This window comes from Vigna umbellata, chromosome 8 (assembly GCF_029865625.1).
Source record: "Vigna umbellata cultivar VRB3 chromosome 8, Vumbellata_1.0, whole genome shotgun sequence".
Lineage (NCBI taxonomy): Eukaryota > Viridiplantae > Streptophyta > Magnoliopsida > Fabales > Fabaceae > Vigna > Vigna umbellata.
This window is the reverse complement of record NC_142172.1, coordinates 48,673,763-48,692,642: the sequence shown is the minus strand read 5'-3', so window position 1 is coordinate 48,692,642 and position 18,880 is coordinate 48,673,763. Positions and strand designations below refer to the sequence as shown.

The 18,880-nt window shown below is 33.8% G+C and overlaps 2 protein-coding genes across 3 annotated transcripts; one reads left to right on the top strand and one right to left on the bottom strand.

The window, feature by feature from the left end:
* Nucleotides 1-1,821: 1,821 nt before the first annotated feature.
* On the bottom strand, nucleotides 1,822-6,221 carry LOC124847148 (transcription factor bHLH128). Its single transcript, XM_088095601.1, has 5 exons — nucleotides 5,885-6,221; nucleotides 5,361-5,755; nucleotides 5,212-5,277; nucleotides 5,040-5,108; nucleotides 1,822-2,278 (listed from the first exon to the last, which is right to left on the bottom strand). The coding sequence occupies exons 1-5, from the start codon at nucleotides 6,219-6,221 to the stop codon at nucleotides 2,225-2,227; spliced, it is 921 nt and encodes a 306-aa protein (XP_087951727.1). The 3' UTR covers nucleotides 1,822-2,224.
* A 153-nt stretch (nucleotides 6,222-6,374) lies between these two features.
* Nucleotides 6,375-17,544, top strand: LOC124847129 (lipase class 3 family protein). Of its 2 annotated transcripts, XM_047324535.2 has the most exons (14): nucleotides 6,965-7,225; nucleotides 7,306-7,435; nucleotides 7,526-7,730; nucleotides 7,822-7,922; nucleotides 8,451-8,572; nucleotides 8,662-8,753; nucleotides 9,653-9,758; nucleotides 11,384-11,538; nucleotides 12,706-12,833; nucleotides 13,170-13,291; nucleotides 15,993-16,090; nucleotides 16,183-16,445; nucleotides 16,677-17,136; nucleotides 17,241-17,544. In XM_047324535.2, exons 1-14 carry the CDS (start codon nucleotides 6,965-6,967, stop codon nucleotides 17,314-17,316), a joined length of 2,319 nt encoding a protein of 772 aa, XP_047180491.1. In that variant the 3' UTR covers nucleotides 17,317-17,544. The 2 variants fall into 2 exon arrangements, with proteins under 2 accessions (XP_087951726.1, XP_047180491.1); XM_088095600.1 differs by lacking the exons at nucleotides 7,306-7,435; nucleotides 7,526-7,730 and adding an exon at nucleotides 6,375-6,525 and having other exon boundaries at nucleotides 6,950-7,225.
* Nucleotides 17,545-18,880: the final 1,336 nt, after the last annotated feature.

Below are 18,880 nucleotides of genomic sequence, written 5' to 3'. Positions count from 1 at the left end.
AAAATTTTAGTATTCGATTAAATTTTTTATTTATAATTATGTTAAAATAAAATTATTTATTATTGAAAAATAAAATAAAGTAGATATAATATATACTTTTTAAAATATATTTAAGTATATATATAATTATTCTTCAAATTGATTAACAGTTTATATTCGTTATTATAGTTAAATGAGATTATATCTTAATAGTTGAATCAATAAAATTACTTTTGTAAAAGTTATTAATTAGTGTCTAACATTTAATAAAAGTTATACAAGTTTAATTTTATGTACACATTTTAATTATAAATGATAAATGGATTAAAGAAGACTATAAAGATATTTTAATTAAAATAATTTATTCAGTGACTTGTGAAAAACAAGTTGTTTTGAGAGTGTGGTTGAACAAAATAGAGTGACAAAAATGATGAAGGGTTGTGTGGTGATGAAAGGTTTCTTCCAGAGAACTCCTCCAAAACTGACAGATACAATTCATGACCTCTTCAGTTTTTCATTCGCAATAATTTATAAGACAATTTTTTATTTTTAGGTACACAATATTTAGAAAAAAAAAATTATGCGACCATTCCCTATCTCCTCATCCGCTATCATGTTTTCCTGTTCACAAAATTACATATTTATTCTCAAAACTAATAAAAAGTTACATTCAGTTGAAGATGCTCTCTCTGGTAAACTTTTTGTCAGCATGTTCCATTTATATATTTTATAGGTATTCTGTTTTTTTAAGTGAAATATGTTTTTAGTTATAAATTTAGATGAAAATTTAAAGTTGTTTATGTTGAAAATTTTGATCATTATAATATTTAGATTTTGAAAACGAAGGAATATAGTCTTTTTAATCACATTAGTATTTTTATATTTATTAAATTGTGTTTTTGATTGATACAAGCTTCAAACATGTTTAATTCATAAAAAAATTAAAATAATTGAATTAAAATGATTATATTAATTTATTTTTAAAATTTAAAAATCAAAACAAAATTTTAAATAGAGATAAATTTCAATTTTATAATAAAATTTAAAAATTAAAAGCATATTTAATCCTTATGTCCCATGGCATAATTCATGATAAAGTCATCAATATCTTCCTACACCCTTTATCTTCTCATTCCCCTTATGATAAAAAGACAACTTTGTCTTTATTTGAAAAAAGAACAAAAACCATACTCTTTTTTTTTATGAATTCGAACTAACTCAACTTGATTCATTTCAAACTAAATTAAATCGATTTAGTCTTAGATAAAATCAACTTAAAACTAGTTTTGATCAAAATAGGCATGACTTGATCTTAAACTATGACTGATTTAGATGAATATGAACCTGCACATAAATTTAACCAAGTGTTATCTTACTTAGTTCTAACCTAATATATCATTTCATAACTTGAAAATAATCTTATTTAACATAAATTGAGATTCTTTTAACAAATATAAAACAAAAAATATGTAGAACTTTAAATAAAATACCATTAACCACAAAAGATCATCAATATTAATAGTTTTTAACTTTTAACAATTATTTGATATTTAAACTTTTTAAATTTGATAATAATTGAAATACTTTATTCAAACAAAAAAACACAATTTCAAATGAGATAAATCAATTCAAAGTCAATTCATTTAAATGTGTTGCGAAATGCTCTATCTAAACATACTAACCTATAATCTTGATTTGTTCTAGGCGAATAATGATTCCTTTTTCGGCAAAAGATGTCAGAGGCAAAAATAGTCATTGCATATTGAAGAAAATAACTCTAAACAATGTACAATTTTTCTTTGACATTGGTTATAAATTTCTAGTACAGTAATTCGCCAAACATAAGGAAACGAGACAAAATATATTTCATTCCTAACTGGATCAAATTTTGAACAGGATTGGATGTTTCATTCTCTAATTCATCCCATTCTCACTTCTACTCTGGTCATGATTCCAAAAATTAAATTAATCACTCCTTGTACCATACTTATCCAAACAAAGGAAGAAACAACCTCCAAAGAAAATCAACCTGGACTTTAAAAAAGACAATTCTTGAAGAAAACGAACAAATTTTCCTAGACTACCATATTACAACATACATGTACAATTGTAGAATTGACAATCTACAGACGTTCGGTTCCTTCATTATTCATTTAAGTAGGTCGGTACAAAATCACTTTTCCTGCTTTGCCGTCAAAACCTTGACTTCTATGCGCGTTTGCATAGAATCTGGTAAAACAATATGTTATTTGCTTTGTGTGCATCCACAAGTGCAATTCTCAAGTTCTTTGTGTAGCTTCTGAAAGAGGGCGAAAAAAAAAATCTTGTTATCAAGACCAGCAATTAACCAATGCTTGAATTACTCTGTAATTCTTATTCTTCATGATATGTAAAACTCTATAAGGAAAACAATTCTGGAATCATGACTAAGGAGACCACAATCTACTCTGTTAAAGATTCAATGCGACTTTTCACATCCAGTCCTTTCTAATTCTACTGCTAAAAAAATTACAGCTTCAACCTGTACCTCGAGTGGGATAGAAATATCATATTGATAAAACAAAATTATACAAGAAGTTAAAGAACACTACTTTTTTCTTGTCCTCCTCTTGTTTGTATGAACCGTTGTAATAAACATTGGTTGTATGAATATAATTTTCTCTAGAGGATAATGCTACTCATAAACAAATTCTGTACAAGTAAATATTGATTAAGTTCAGCAATGTGGACAGAACAAAATAAATGAATAGTAAGTAAAAAACATTTAGTTAAAAGGAGTAAACCTCCAATTCAGTATTTGAAGTTATAATAAGACGGTTCACGAAATTAATAAAATAGCAATTTGATCCCTGAAAAAGTACATTATCCATAAATTTAGTCCTTTAAATCGTAATAGAAGGTCAAATTAACCCCTGAAATAAATAAAATGATGAAACAGTCCGTAACATTTTAAGTTATCAATCAGTTTAGTCTTTCAAATTGTATAAGATAATTCGAACCTTAAACATAAAAGCTTAAATTCATTTTTTTACCTGTATGTAGGCTTATATTCGCAAGTAAATTAAAAATAATAAAGTACAACTAAATATCTATAAGTATGAATCAATTTGTTTTACGATTGCAATTTTAAAGACTAGATTAATATGTAATTAATTTTAAGGACCATATTATCTTTTATCAATTTCAGATATCAATTTGACCATCTATTATGTTTTATAGGACTAAATTGATAAATGTACAATTTTAAGGACAAGCTTACTTACTATTTATTCTATTTATTTTAAAGAACAATTTAATAGATTATTACTGTTTAAAAGACTAAATAAAGCATTAGTAGTCTCGTCTTGTAAAAAGTGTAGTAAAGGTTTGTTGTTAGTGCATCACAGCTTATGGTAAATATAAATATAAAATATAACCGGGTAAAATTGTAGTCGAAGGTTATGTTAATGCATCGCTACTTATAAATAAATATAAAATATTCCAGTATTCGGTATGCAACAAAAAATTCATCATGCAAGGTGATACTCGATGAAACCAGCTGCCTGACATAAAATGATGTTTTAAATGTACACGTAACACCTACGTTCCTACCATTGACATTGCTAAGATCACCTACGTTAAATTTTGTCCTTTATCTTTGGTCTTAACTCCCAATGAGAAGACTTTTCAAGGCAACTTTTGACAAAGTCACTTCGATGTAGCGGTGACCCCAACTATATTAAGGACTTAAGGTCGGAACAGCAAGGGAAGTTAAAACTAGTTTACCATGGTCCGTTGTCCCTCGTAAAAAGACAAAAAGTTGTTGAAGTTTGCAAAATTATCCATAGGGTGAAATTTGACTATCTGAATCCTAATGGAGCTAGAGTGCGGCAGCTTTGTAGAGGAGAGAAGAGTTAAGGGATTGAGACTGGGCTAATTGGCTCGGGGAATGGAAAACTACTAATTCTGACAACTTGTAAAGATGTGTATCACGCGCATGACATGGGAGAATGGAGAATAATTCGGGTAGTCAGAAGCATTAGTTCTAGCCATGCTAGAAGAAAGTGAATACAGTTGTGCTATATTGATTTGTTGGTTTCCTTTGCAGTCTAAAACTTTGATTATTTAGGATATGGTTTATGTTAGCTCATTTGGTATGTTACAGAAGGAAGTGGTGATTGGCTGACGGGTTAATAATGATGGCTAGAGGTCTTGGTGGCGGATTTGCTTGCCAGTGTGGAAAGGTGCTAGCTACGTGAGAAAAATAGCGTTGTTCGAAGTGACCAGATAGCACGACAATCTCAAAGGAGGACAGTAACATTGCCCTGTATCAGCAAGTTGTTTGTTTTCAAGAGCTAACGCACGATTTAGGGGTGCTAAAATATCCCAAGCTTGATATTGAACTATTTTTCCACCAGCAGCTGAGTAATCTTCAGGCTTCACAACCATTAGCAACATTTTTTATTTTACAGGGAATTGATTGGTGGAGACAACTGAAATGAAATTCCGGGGGGGGGGCATTTGTTCATTAACGTGGCCCTGTTTCGCATTTCCGTCAAGGGGTCATATTTATGTTTGATACACCTATGTTTCGCATGCATTGTTTCTGCCTTCTCGTGGGCACTACTACTAGCACTTTCCTCCAGCAATTACTTTATAGATTACTTAATTTGCATATTTCTTCTAAAACTAACGACTCCAGATTTATTCAGTAAATTAGCATTCAATGAAGGGTAAGCATACTTAACACACCTCATCCGCAAGGGGGTTGGTAAAAAGCCTAACACAACAATGGATATAGGGATGCACTGAAAAAGGGAAATTTTAATTGAATTCAATTTAGAAAATAAAAATAATTCATATTTTACTGAAATCATACACCAAATGCAGTAACCTTCTAATACCAATGTCGTCCAATTCTCACCCAAGCATGTTACAAGACACCGTGATTGTAGATATATAATTTGTATAGCGATTTCATATATTGGAAGCATTTAATTGATAATTCCTGAATAGGCATGGGAATGAAAAGTATTGGAGAGAGAGAGAGAGGGGGGAAAGGGTAAGGTTATTTCACAGACCTGAACCTGTGTTTGAAGACCTTTAATATGCTGAACGGCCAAATCGAGCATGTCTGCATAGCTTGTTTGCTACAATGAATTAAAGACATTTAGAAACAAGATTAAGAGAGCTTCCCCATTTAAGAGAGTAGTTTGACATAAGAAAAGAAGGAGACAGAAATAGAAACAATACCTTATCCATATTAGGTACAAGGTCCTGCAATTTCTTGAGCTTTCCACTTATTCTGGTTCTTCTCTCCTGTGTTTGAAGTGGATGGAATTGAATAGAAGAAGGAGGAGTGAGAAAGTAAAAGAAAAAGGTAGGAGTAGTCGAGAAATTACCCGCTCGGCGATGCTGCGGGGATGAGTGGCACAGCCTCGCTTAGCACGGATTTTACAAGGGACGGAATCTTCAGGAATGTGCAAGAGCTTCTCGACAGTTGCCATTTCGAGAGTGGTCTGCGGAAGGCTAAACTGAGATTCCAAGGCGTTGAGGCAATGGAGAATGTCTTGCTCGCTGGAGTTGGAGCTTTTGGAGCGCTTAGTTGGAGGAGCGGAAAAGGCGATGGAATTAGAATGAGAATGAGAACCGTCCCAAGGCTCCATTCCGAAGGTGGCATGATCGCCAAGCACCACATTGTTAGTGTTATCGCCGCCGCAGAGAGATTCTTGGCAGTGACCCGTGAAGCTCAGCTGGGACTTCAGCCGAGAACCCCGCGTGATTGTGAACCCCGCTCCTGCGTTGCGTTGAGTAAAGATGAGACACGTGGAGAGACAATTGGGCCGGGCCCGCTCAAAGAAGTGGGCCCAGGCCGAAAGGATCATTTACAGTAATAATAATAATTGAGGAAGAATAAGTTCGTTACCATTGTGGTTGTGATTGGGGGTGGGGGCGGTGGGTGTGGATGCTAGGTGGGAGAGGAAGCCGGCGGGAGAGCTTTTCTGACGGAGCAAGGCGGATCCGAGGGCGTGGTTGTGATACGATGTTTGGTCTTTGAAGGTGGAGTCGGAAGAGTCTCCTCCGGAATAGTAAGGGGTGGGGGTGGGGGTGGGGGTGGGGCGTGATCCTCCGATGAGAGCATCGACGGTGGTGGTGAGGAGAGAGCCCGGTGCGGAGCCGTAGCGCGTGAGGCCTGTTGGCGCGTGGCTCATGGACTGAGAAGAGGAGGAAGAAGAGGAAGAGGAGGAGGAAGAAGGATACATGGGTGGAGAGCAGTGGAGAGGGAGATGGAGAAAGTAGAAAGCAAGTTGGTTTGGTTGGAGGATTTAGAAATAAACAATTTAGATAGAGATGGATGCGATGGCATTGGTGGGTGTATGCCACTTGTGGAATACTTTAAGACTGCCTGCGCATTGTGCAATTGCATTGGCTGACTGCCATTTGGGTCACGTGCCACTTTTTTTCAAACACGACCCCATTCATAGTATCGTATGCCAATGCTAACAAAAGTCGCCCTCATTCCCACAGAATCTTTTGATTCCTCATCCACTCTCTCCGCCACCTCCGGTTCTTCCTCTCCTTTCTATTTTTCTTTATTTTTATATTCCCACTTTTTTAAATGCTTAAATTGCTTAATGCAATGTGTACGGATATTAATTAACTTAATGTTTTCCAGTTAATTAACAGACTTAACTATTTCAAACATATTTTAATATTGTTTTCTTATCGATTAGTTTCTCTCCTCTTTGGTAGTTTCGTGGGGGTCACCGTGCTATTGGATCATTTTTTTTTATTATTATTGTAAGATTGCAAGATGAAATATAGCATTTAATTTTTATGTTTGGTTGATTTATTTATTTTAATTAAAAAGCGAAGTTGTGGTTCATTTAAGGAATTGTGGGAGGAATTGTTTACCGTTCCCGTGCATGGAAACGAGGAATTGTGAAGTTGAAAGCATGGGGATGGATGATTTGAATTGTGATTGGTGCAGGTAACGGGTACGGGTATGGGTTTGGCTGTGAGAAACCTCAGCCGGTGGAGCTTGGTTGTCGGAGTTTCCAACATGGCAGTGCTTCTCATCGGTGCCTTCTTCGTCTTCCAAACTCACCGCCTCTGTCATGGCCGCATTGCCTTTCCAGCCCTCCTTGTCTCCCTCGCCGCTCCAATTAGGGTTCTTGTCATGTTGCAAACCGCATTCGCCCAAGAAGCCGCGGCCACCCTCATCCTTCAAGACTCCAACGATCTCTTTACACGCCTCCGCAGACGGGTGGGTAATCACGTCTCCTCCTCTCTTTTTTTTCAATCTTCATTCTTTCGTTCTTCATTTTCCAATCGATCGATTAACAGGCCATGTACAAGAAATGGCTCTGCTGGAGTCGATCTTCGGCCATCCTTACCCTCCTTCAATTTCTCTTTGCGCTTTACCTTGTTCTCGACTCTACTCGCCATTTCTCCTCCTCCAATCATTGTCTTTTAGGTAGGTCGTAGGTGAGTCAGTTCTGGAACCCACTCTTCTCCATCCTTCTTTCTACCCATTCTTTCTGTAATCTTTACCAATGTAATGCAGATTCCCCATTGAACCGCACCGCTTTATTCGTATTCATCATCCTCGTCTCTTTTGTTGCCATACTCCAGTGCTTCACGGGATCCGATGTTATCAAATGGAGGTCTTTCTACGAAACCCATGATCACGCTTGGAAATGCCACTATAGCGAGGTCTTCGATCATGGCATACGGGAGACCTTGTGTTGTCTGGGCCGGTTCAATTATTTGTATACACCTATAACTAAACCTTACCTTTCTCCCCGCAACCACAATGTTTCTCACTATATCTCACCTCTCCTCCTTTAATAACTAACACAGGAGTACAGCCGAAGAAGATGAAGTCTATTCAGTTGCACGATTACTTGGTGATCTTGTTGCTTATCGTGCTTCCGGAACTGGCCATTTGGAACTCTTGGCAGGTTTCTTCTAATTTTCATCTCAAACTTGTCTTTTTATGTTTTATATATGTTGCACAATAACATCGTTCTCAAGGCAACTTTTTTAGTTCAAGCCATGCCACACATCAAATACTTGTCAAGAAAATGAACAAGGGTATCCTCCTTGAGACAAAGCAGCAAAACGTAACACAGAATATTTACAACAGTTATCTAAAACCAAGCCTTATTAAAGATTTTTCACTACTAGAGGCCACTGGCTTGTTTAGTCGCCTACTCTATTCTGTCTTTCTTTTTTTTCTCTTTTCATCATAAACTCAGTACATTACCATAGTAGTTAAATGCTAACATGTGGTTGACTTGATCAAGTTGAGGGATGTAGCCGGTGAAGGATTTATAGCATGATCTAAATAGAATATTTTGTGTAATGGGTCATCTTTCGGATAGATGGACGTGTGGCATATTATTGCAATAATGTTGACCTGCACCAATTTAATTTCACTTGCACGTCAGCTCTTTGCAATTTTATGACATTGAGTTTTTGTTGTTCAGCTTTAGCTTTACTTCAAAACCATGGAATGGCTACAGAATCCTATGAAGGATCCATGGAAGCACCAGAGATGCAAATCAGGGAGGCGGAAGCTCTTCATAAATTTGCCGAAGCTGCATATACAGTATTACTATAATATACTAATTCCAAATTAATGTTTTGTTTTTACTAACTTGCTTTAAACACCTATTTTTCATTCAATGATGAATGCAGGGTCCATTGCTTGATGTTGGACGAAATCCATGTGTATTTCCTTGTGCGTGGTTGTATAGACAAGGGATTTTGTCTCCCTGGACCCGAAACAGGTGGCATTTTCTTTTGTATACAAAGGTCTTTATAACCGAATTCTCACTTTCTCAGTAGCATGAGCTTTTTAATTTGAGTGCTATTGGTTGAGTACTAATTATAACTTTGTGGTCAAGGTGGTTCTGATACTTGTTCTTTGTAACTTTAAAATGATATATAAACTTCAAATTGTACATGTCTTATCAAGGCAAGGTGTTTGGAGAGTTCTACTTTGTTCGGTTTGATTTATTCTCAAGTTTTTCCTTTCCAGTCAGTGTCTCTAAAATGGTACTTTCCCCTCATCTATGTAGCTTTTTCCTTAATTATGTTGATATTTCTTTCATCTTAAGAAATGAAAAAGTATTATTTCATCGTAGTTTGATTTATTAAATCGATACAAAGTATGATGTATCCAAATATATGTTAGCAAACTCCAAAAGCTTAAGTTTGTATAACTGATGTGTACTCATTCTGTTTGTTGGAAATTTTGATACAAGAGTCAAAATTCTGCTTCTTGATTTTAGTTCTGGGAAGGGAATTACTTCCACTTTTGAGGTCTATGTTTTTTTTTTTGCCTTGCAACGTTTAACAGTTTCATGAATCATGAAACAAAAACAGTATAGGCAAAGTTGTATTTAGTGGTGAATATTCGACAATAAAGTAAATGTGAAGAATGAAGAATACTTTTACTCAATTACCACTATGCATACCCGTGTGTTTACAAGAGAAATTTCTGAATGGTTGTTGATATTTTAATTCAGATCTTAGTGGCGCTCATGCATACTGATTCATTTATCATTAGTTTTCCTCTATTCTTTGTCTCCGTGTATCCCTTTCCATTACATCCTTTTCAATTAACAAATTAAAAGGTTTCGTCTTCAACATTGTGATTTTATTTTCCTGTTTCATATCTTCATAGACGACCTGTACTGGATGGTGATAACTGGTGGCGAGGTCATGCAGCTGCCTTTCTAAAGTACGTCAATTTGCCTCCAGAAGTGCTTAGACAAGGACGAGTCAGCCAGGTTAGACATGGTAACATATAAAGTTCTGTACAAAAGCACTCTTTATGTTTGAAATATAAAGAGGGCAACATGGGCCTGAATATCCGTAATAATAAATAACATTGCTTAAAAGATTTTGCCACCATTTATGTTTTGATTTTATTTACGGTAGCCCATCATCAACAAGATAATACTCCCCAAAAAAGGTAGATGTCCCGAACCAACAACAGTATGATTATTTTATTTAGATTGATCATGTGATCGATGGATAATTTCACAATTTGAAGGAAATTAAAATGCATTGAATTGATTTCAATTCAAATTGTTTTCATTTTTCAAATGTTTGTTTGGATAAGACAATTGAAATTTATTTAATTTTATTTTTGCTTGGATAGAATATTTTAATTACCACCAAAAGCAAAAAGCTTATTTTAATTGTAAGCAATATTAAATAATTTAAAAGTATCATTTGCTTATGGCTTTCAACATACGTTGGGGAGATTATATTTTTGATGCCAAGTTTGTTTTACCTAAGACCAACAAGGGTTTTTTCTATTGACACCAGTTGATTTTTTTTTTCTTTTTTATGCTAATGTTATCCATAATTATTTTGGATGACATTAATCAAGGTTATTCTTTTGACGTTGTTGGTCTGGGTTATTATTTTGCTAACTTTTCAACCAATGTAGGATAAAATTTACCCCAGTTGACATTGGCTAAAAAAGTCTAGACATGGTTGACTCAATCAACGTTAAGAAAAAATTCTTGACCAACTTTTGTCAAAAGCTAATGTTGATAATGTCGATCAAAAAACAATCCATGCAGTGTCGAAAAAAAAATACTCCACCAGACATTGAGCGAAAACAATTTCAATGACATTTGACAAGAAAATCTTAACTAATGTTGATTGAGAAATAGATCTAGCGGAAAAATGATCTCAACAATGTCAGCCATAGAATAACTCATATCAACATGGACCGAAAAACTTACATCGACGGAAATGTAATTCCACTAACGTCAATAAAAAAACTCTGGCTAAAATTGGTTGAAAATTAGACCTATCAACGGCTGAGTTGATGACTTCTTTACTAAAAGCATGCCAATGAGTGAGTATAAAGAGAAGAGACAGACTTGAGAAGTGAGAGTTAATGAAAATTTTCAAATTCTTACTTTTTTTAGTTGTAATTTGAAATTCCATGATTTTATGTAATGCCATTAGTCTTGTAAGTTTTCGGAACTTCAATTTATTTTAAAATGTTCTATCTAAACTATATATTTTGTCATAAAACATTTAAAATTTATTTTTTAACATACTAATATGATAAATATGAACATAACAAATGAACTGGCAAGTATAGATTTATAAAAAAACTTATGTAGATTTTGTTATGATCAGGGGGGTACTTTACGTACAATGTAAACGGACTAACAACCCCATTTTTCGTTTGATTTGAACTCATGAGTCTATATCCTTGTATTTTGATTCTTAATGGTCGTAAATTTTTAATTTTAAAATATGGGGAAACTCAGGTCTATTCAACTTGGGATGATGATAATATACTAAACTTATTTATGATATATGAATATTTCTATTTTTATACTATACTGGCTTAATTTATATTTAATTATTTAGATACCCATGTCAGGTCAAGTGTCAAGCTGCATATTTTGTTGTGGTTCTACATCATCTACAATCTGTAGTAATTGCTATACGTGGAACTGAAACCCCAGAGGACCTAATAACTGATGGGTTATGCAAGGAATGCTCCCTTTCTGTGAATGACTTGGCTGGCTTGATCAAGTATTTTTCATTCTTTCTCCTTTCGTCTCTTTGACCATTTTCATAAAGATAGATAACCCTAGGGTGGAGGTGAAACTTTACTAAGAATTCCCAATTAATTCATTGATAAAATTCACACAGGTTGTAAACATTGTAATACTCTAGTACCCACAGTTCATAACACATTACTTTCAACTTCCTGTTTAATGTCAGTTTATCAGCATCTATCCTTATATCCTGTTTGGGTCTTCTTATTCTTGGTATCTGTGATAGAAAATGATTATTTTGTTGGCAAATGCTGCGTTGTTAAATAGTACAAATATAGCGATGCTAGGTTTATTCCAATACTTGAGCTATTTTATCGGAGTTGTGATAGATATTTTTATTTATAGTTGCATATTGTATAGGAACTACGAAGTGTGATGAATGAGTGAGAGAGAGAAAACCCAAAGTGAGAATACAACATTGTGTTAGAATTGTGTTTATCGCATTTGTTCTAAAATCACAAGCCTATTGACAGGATAATGCTGTAGGACAATATTTGCATCAATTCAAGCTATTTATGTTGGAAGTGATTGATCAAGATTCAAGGACATAACTGTTTCAATTAGCTAAGGCCTGCGTTGTCTCACTGCTTATAATAATAACATACCAATACCTTGTGCCCTTAGAATGATGGGGAGATATGGGAAGCTTATGGAGGTACTACTAGGGTTATAATATTTTAAGCACCAAAAAATAGCCCAGTTTTGTTTATGGAATAACTTTTGTTGAGTCAGTATACTGTTCTGAATCTTCTGGAACTATTCACAAAGCAATAAACAATCCTCACAATTTTAAGATGCAATTTGAACTTCTAAATTTTATGATAACTGCAAATCCTCTGGTATTGTTGCTGGATTGATTTTCAATGTCTCTGAAGGGGGGCCACATACATATCCTGGAAAATGAATTATGACATGTTATGCTATGCTGCATGATTATAAACTGTTTATAAACAAAGGCTAACGAGTAATGACATCTCTATTGAGTTACTTTTATCTGCAGAAATAATCTTCTCTATATATATCTTATAGTTTCAGTTCCAATGTGTAATAGTTTTATATGGACCAAACTGTATAGATCCTTTCTATGTTCCTGCACAATATTCTGGTTCCTCACTTAAAATATTTTTTTCCCTGTTTTCAGTTCCAACTACATTCATTATGATATAAAGAAAAATGTGGTTTCATCTTTCCCTCACTATGGCCATTCAGGCATAGCTGAAGCTGCACGAGAGCTTTTTATGCAGATTGAAGGAAATCCCGAAAGGCCTGGTAAGAAATAATTCATATTTTTTAAACTCGTGGTTCTTTGTTATGGAGAGTTGGTCTTATCAAACTGTTTCTTCGTCCTCTTTCCGACGCTATTGAGGTAATTGAGTAGGAAACAGGGTAAGGAATTAAAAGGGGAAATTTTTTATTGGGATGCATAAAAATGCGTTCTCCTATGTACATTCTCACATAATTTCCTATAAAAACATTTTTCTTTTAATTCCTTCTATAAGTTCAATGTATAGAGCTGAAATTGTATTTAATTTAAAAGCATTTGACTTGATTACATAAAATGAATTTCATTTTTGACAACAATTGTTTTTCGAAGTGGAAATGCAGACTCTGAATCCTATGGACTTCTTTCTAAATTACTGGGATTTGGTTGTGAATGCTTTGGGTATAATGTCCGAATAGTTGGGCATTCGCTTGGAGGAGCTATAGCTGCATTGCTTGGACTACAAGTATGATATTTCTCACTTCAATAGGAATATTTACTTACTATCTTTCTTTAGTAAACATAATTTGCTATTTTGATTGCTTCAGAGAACTGGGTATTCATTGAAAGTTTATTATGAAAACAATATATAGGCAAACGAATATTCCTTGCTTCCTTAGAAAATACAGATTGTAGATGCAAATATGAAGCTGGCTTGAGGTCACAAGCAGGGGATTGAATTCTGGCCTTGTCACAATGTTGCAAATCCTCAAGTTCTGAATCTTAATGAGATGTTACTCAAGTACAGGAGTTGCTATAATTAAAATTAAAACCAGCATCCATCTAAAGAGATTTGACTAAACAAAGTATGAGATATTGAAATTATACATCCTAATTGTATTGCATTTTCAACATGCAAAAAATCTAAAGCAAAACCTATAAATCATGGACACTTAAAAGCTAACTTACCTTGTCAATATGCAAAAGGAAAGGCATTCCTTTTTGTTTCAATTCATATTTGTTCTAAAATTAATAAAGGAATTTGGATGGAAGATTTATCTAAATTTAATTTTTCGTTGTGTACAATGGATTGTTGGATCCCTCAGTCAGTACCTTGCATTTTTTTGAGAAATTTTTTTATCTTATTTTTAGTAATTTTCATTATTAAGGTGAGATATAAATATAATTCATTGAATCAAATGTATCCTTTATAGAAAAGAAAAAGCTATACAATAGCAAACACATTAAGAAGCTCAACAAAAAAAGAAACAAGATAACTTATTATATAATATCAGTAAGATCTAATTATATTTTATTCTAGTATCTCCTTAAGTTTGAAAATAAATATGTTCATGACTCCCAACATGTTGATGAAACAATTGAAGACAATAGCACGAAGGACCTTTGTGAATATATCAACTAGTTGATGCTCGGTTTTGACATGGTGGAGAGTGAAGAATTGTTTTTGAACAAGTATATGTTTGGACATGGTGAGACGGGTTAGAAGTTTGTGTATTGACTTAGCTTGTGAATTGCAAAGGTAGTGTCTGGTCTAGAAAGGGTCAAGTACACAAGTCTTTCAATTAATCTTCTATATATAGAGAGATCCTTGATGGGGTCATCATAATCAATGTTAAGTTTGAAATTTGGATCCATAGGTAGTATACTTGGTTTGCTACCTAAGAAACCGATATCATCAAGTAAAGATAAGGTATAATTTCTTTAACTCAAAGAGATACACTTGCTGGATTTGACAATTTTCAACCCTATAAAGTATTGGAGAGAACCAAGGATCTTTAGTTTAAACATGAAACTCAATATTAATTGTACATTGTTAACGAAAGAAGAATTATGGCTTGCTAGGATAATGTCACCCACATAGACCAACAAAATGACCAATGAAAAGCTAGAACCATGAATGAACAAAGAGTAATCATTTTTAGATTATGTAAAACCATGTTTTGGTAATGTTGAGACAGAACTTGCATAACTATTGTCTAGAGGCTTGTTTCAATCCATGTATAGACTTATTCAATTTGCAAACTAATCCTTATGTTCTTGTTTTGAAACCTTGTGAAATATCCATGCGTACTTCCTCAAATAACTCACCATTTAAGAATGCATTGTTGATATTTAACTATGGTAGGCTCTAATCTTTTGCAGTAGCAATGGCTAATAGATCCTTATAAAAGTAAGTTTATTCATTGTTGACAAAGTGGGGTTTTAGAAATCAATCTCAACTTGTTGTGCATAGCCTTTGACTGCCAACTGAGTTTTGTATTTGTCAATTGAACCATCAACATTATATATAAATTTAAAAACTCATTTGAACCCTATGCAATGTTTGTCTTCTGGTGAAGTTGTAGCATAACCCAAACATCCTAAAGCTTTTAATGAGTAATAATCAAGTTTGGATTCATATAGAAGTGATTTCTGTAGTAGTACTGGATAGTCAACCCAAACCTTGTTAATTAGAAAGGCTGTAATGGAAATACACTCCCCCCAAAATTGGATTGACAATTTATATCGAAGTAAAATGACTACAATCATCAACCAAGGTTAAGAAAGAAATATTGTTTGTCATCATAAGTAGGCTTGAAATTAGTTAAGGTTCCCAAATGTCACAATTTACTATATCAAATAATGATTGAAACACCTTGTTGAGTGAAGTGAAAGATAATCTTCTAATATTTAGAAAGAGGAGAAATGTAACAATCGGAATTGGAAAATTTGTGTGCAATATAAAAAGGTATTTCATTACTCAAAAGTGGAAGGCTTTATCATTGTCATGTTCAAATCTAGAATGTCAAACAAAAGCATACTTACACAAAAATTGATATTCAAAAAAGAAAAAAACGGTATTTTTACATAATAACTGATTATATATAATATCTATTATATCTAATTAATTTTTATTCTAATACTGATATTATATAAGATCAAGGGGTTGTTGAAAAACTCAATTAAGCATTGAAAATGAAGGGCTAAAAAATTCACAAATGGAAGATTATTTAATAAACTCATATGCGAACATTTATTTAAGTCATTAAATCATCATTGTTTCCTCTAGTATTGCATAATTTATTTTTTAGTTGCAAATAATTTCCTTCAAGTTTTGAAATCAGTACTTAGAAAGAAATTTTTCCTTGCACTTTTTGGTCTTTTTTAGCTGCCGTCTTTAAGCATTTGATTTTATAGCACCTAAGTAATTCTGGTTTTTCCCACAGCTGTATAACCGCTACCCTAATCTGCACGTTTATTCATATGGTCCACTCCCTTGTCTGGATTTAGTTGTGGCCAAAGCATGCTCAGAATTTGTGACAAGGTATGTACTGGTGAAAAGTTTGATTTTGGTTGACACTCTTTGGGTAAGACTTTTAATTTCCTTTCTGCTTGCTTTTATTCTTTTTGATGCAGCATCATATTTGGAAATGAATTTTCATCACGCCTTTCAGTTGGATCCGTTATGCGGCTAAGGGCAGCCGCAATCACTTCACTATCACAAGATCCTAAAGCAGATAGTGCCATGATTTTCAGACTTGCTCGTAGGTTTCTATACCTAAGCAAATATCAGAGAAATAACACAAGTGCCGAGAATGAATCCGAGCTCCAATCAGGAACCATCAAGGATGATATAAACCATCAAATCCACAGAAGCCAGTGTGAAACTTATAATGAAGGTGTCTAATCTTTAATAACACATTAGGCATGTTGTAGAATATATATTGTTACCCTACAAGTGTTGGAAATAATGTTTGAAACTGATAATAAAGGGGTCTAATATTTAATAACATATTAGGCAATATATATTGTGACCCTATAAGTGTTGGAAATAATGTGTATTCTTCCATGATTCATCGTACTCAGTTTGTGAAAGGTGCCTTTTCTAAAGATTTCCATTATTGCAACAGGCAGCACTGAACAAGATAATCAGACTATTAAAGGGGGTCTTGGTATATCCAACTATGGTGAATATATGTCTTTTGATAGTGAAGATTGCCTCAACAATGAGCACGAAGAATGCTCACTTTGGTCTGACGCTAGGGCAAGGGATCATTCTGTTGGAATTGATAATGCCAAATTTACAAATGCTTTTGCTAAAGATGCACGTTCAATTGATGATCCAGTGTCTCAGTTTATAGAGACTGTTCCAGATTCTGAAAATCCGTCTTCCAATGATCCCCCAGAGCTGTATCTACCTGGTTCTGTGATTCACATTGTACTGGAGAAGCAAACATCACAATCTGATCTTAGGACGTTGTGGAGAATGCAGGAGGGGGGAAGATGTTATAAAGCTTATATCGCAGATAGAGAAAGCTTCAAAGATATTATTGTTTCACCATCTATGTTCCTTGATCATCTTCCTTGGAGGTAAGACAGATTACACAACCAGAACCTTTTCTCATTTCTAAATTAAATTGTTTGACCAGTTCTCACCGAAGTTACTTGGTTTGGTCAATTGTTGGACTTGCCAGATGTCATGATGCCTTGCGAAAGATATTGAAAGCTCAAACTGCTGAAGATCAAGTAACAGTACCTCACATCATCTGATATATTTTTGGACAGCAGTAGAACTTACTACGAACTATACTAATTTTTTGCTCACGGTTCTTCCTACGTTGATGCCTCTCGGTGAAATCAAGATCAATACCATTTTCGAAAGAGTGAATGTGCTTATTCATTATACTGTATATAATTTCTGCACTTGTGAGCAATGACAATAATTTATACTGTTCATAATTATTTGAAAGGGTAATTTGTATCATAATTAAATTAATTTGATTACTATTAAATTAATTCCACTGTAATTAATACAATTCATTTAAAAGGGAATTTGTACTGTAATTATTAAAATAATTAATTTAATTTCTATGAAGAGAAATTATTACAAAAATTACAATGTTGAATTATATAACTATTTATACTCAGATAACTTTTTTTTACATTGTTGATACATTTTTAAGAATATTTCAATCTTAGTATTTTAGAACTTTAACTTCTAATCTTTATAAATATTTTTATTTATTATATGATCATGTTGAGCTTGCTAACTTTATTAACTGTTGTGCGATTCTCTATGTATATGGCATGATTAACCTTTGTCACACATGATGATTTGCAGAGCGTAAATTACTGGTTTTTTACTACCTCGCAACTCTGTCATCTCGGAAGAGTAATTTGACCGGATGCTCCTTGGTATATGGTGTTTGGCATGGCTTAAATGTCATGATTGTTTTTCAAGTGAATATGATGTTATGCAAGCTTTTTTCTAAAAGAAACTATCATGGGTAGGTGAATGATGTTCGAAGTCCCACGTCAACTAGAGATAAGATCAATTCATAGTTTATAAGTAGGTGCAAACATCATCCTATAAGCTGGTTTTGTGTACTTGAGTTAGATTTAAAGCCACTTTCTAAACAAATGGATATATTGGACAAATGTGTTGCAGGTAAGGAAAAAAGTAGAAATAAAAATATTTTTTTGTAAGTTTAAATTAGTTTATTCGAAAATTAATTTAATTTATAGGAGTTTTTTTTATATAGTTTTCTAAATCCTTTTTTAAAATGAATTTATGGGCAAACCTTCATCCTTGTAGACAACACGAGCGTAACCAGTTTCTGGTTTGAAAGTTCCATGAATGCAACTCTGACATGCAAGAAGTGAGCTAGTTAGTCCATTCTGGCAGGAAACTGAATGAGAAGCTTTGAGAATGGAGAAGCTTTAACCAGTTTGGATGAGTAAAATTAACATGTGCATGCTTTATATTGCCCCTCCTTTTTCAGGTGGTACTTCCTGAGTTCAGCTCTTAAAATGTACTATGCGTATCTGCATGCTGTACGTTGGATGCTACATGGAAGCTGCACAACTCGCTATGATCAGAGAAGGGGAGAAAAGAAAAGCAATTATATAGTCGTAGTCTCATGATTAGTGTATGAAAAAGGTGAAAGCATGATTCTACGAAATCAAATATATATATTCAAATCAAATCTAAAGTGAGCCAAACTTTGGAGTGGCACTGTGAGGCTTTGAAAAAGCATGATGATTTCTTTGCGGTCAGACACCACGATGATGTCTTGTAGTTGAGCAGGCACAGAGCTTAATTAAGATTCTGTCT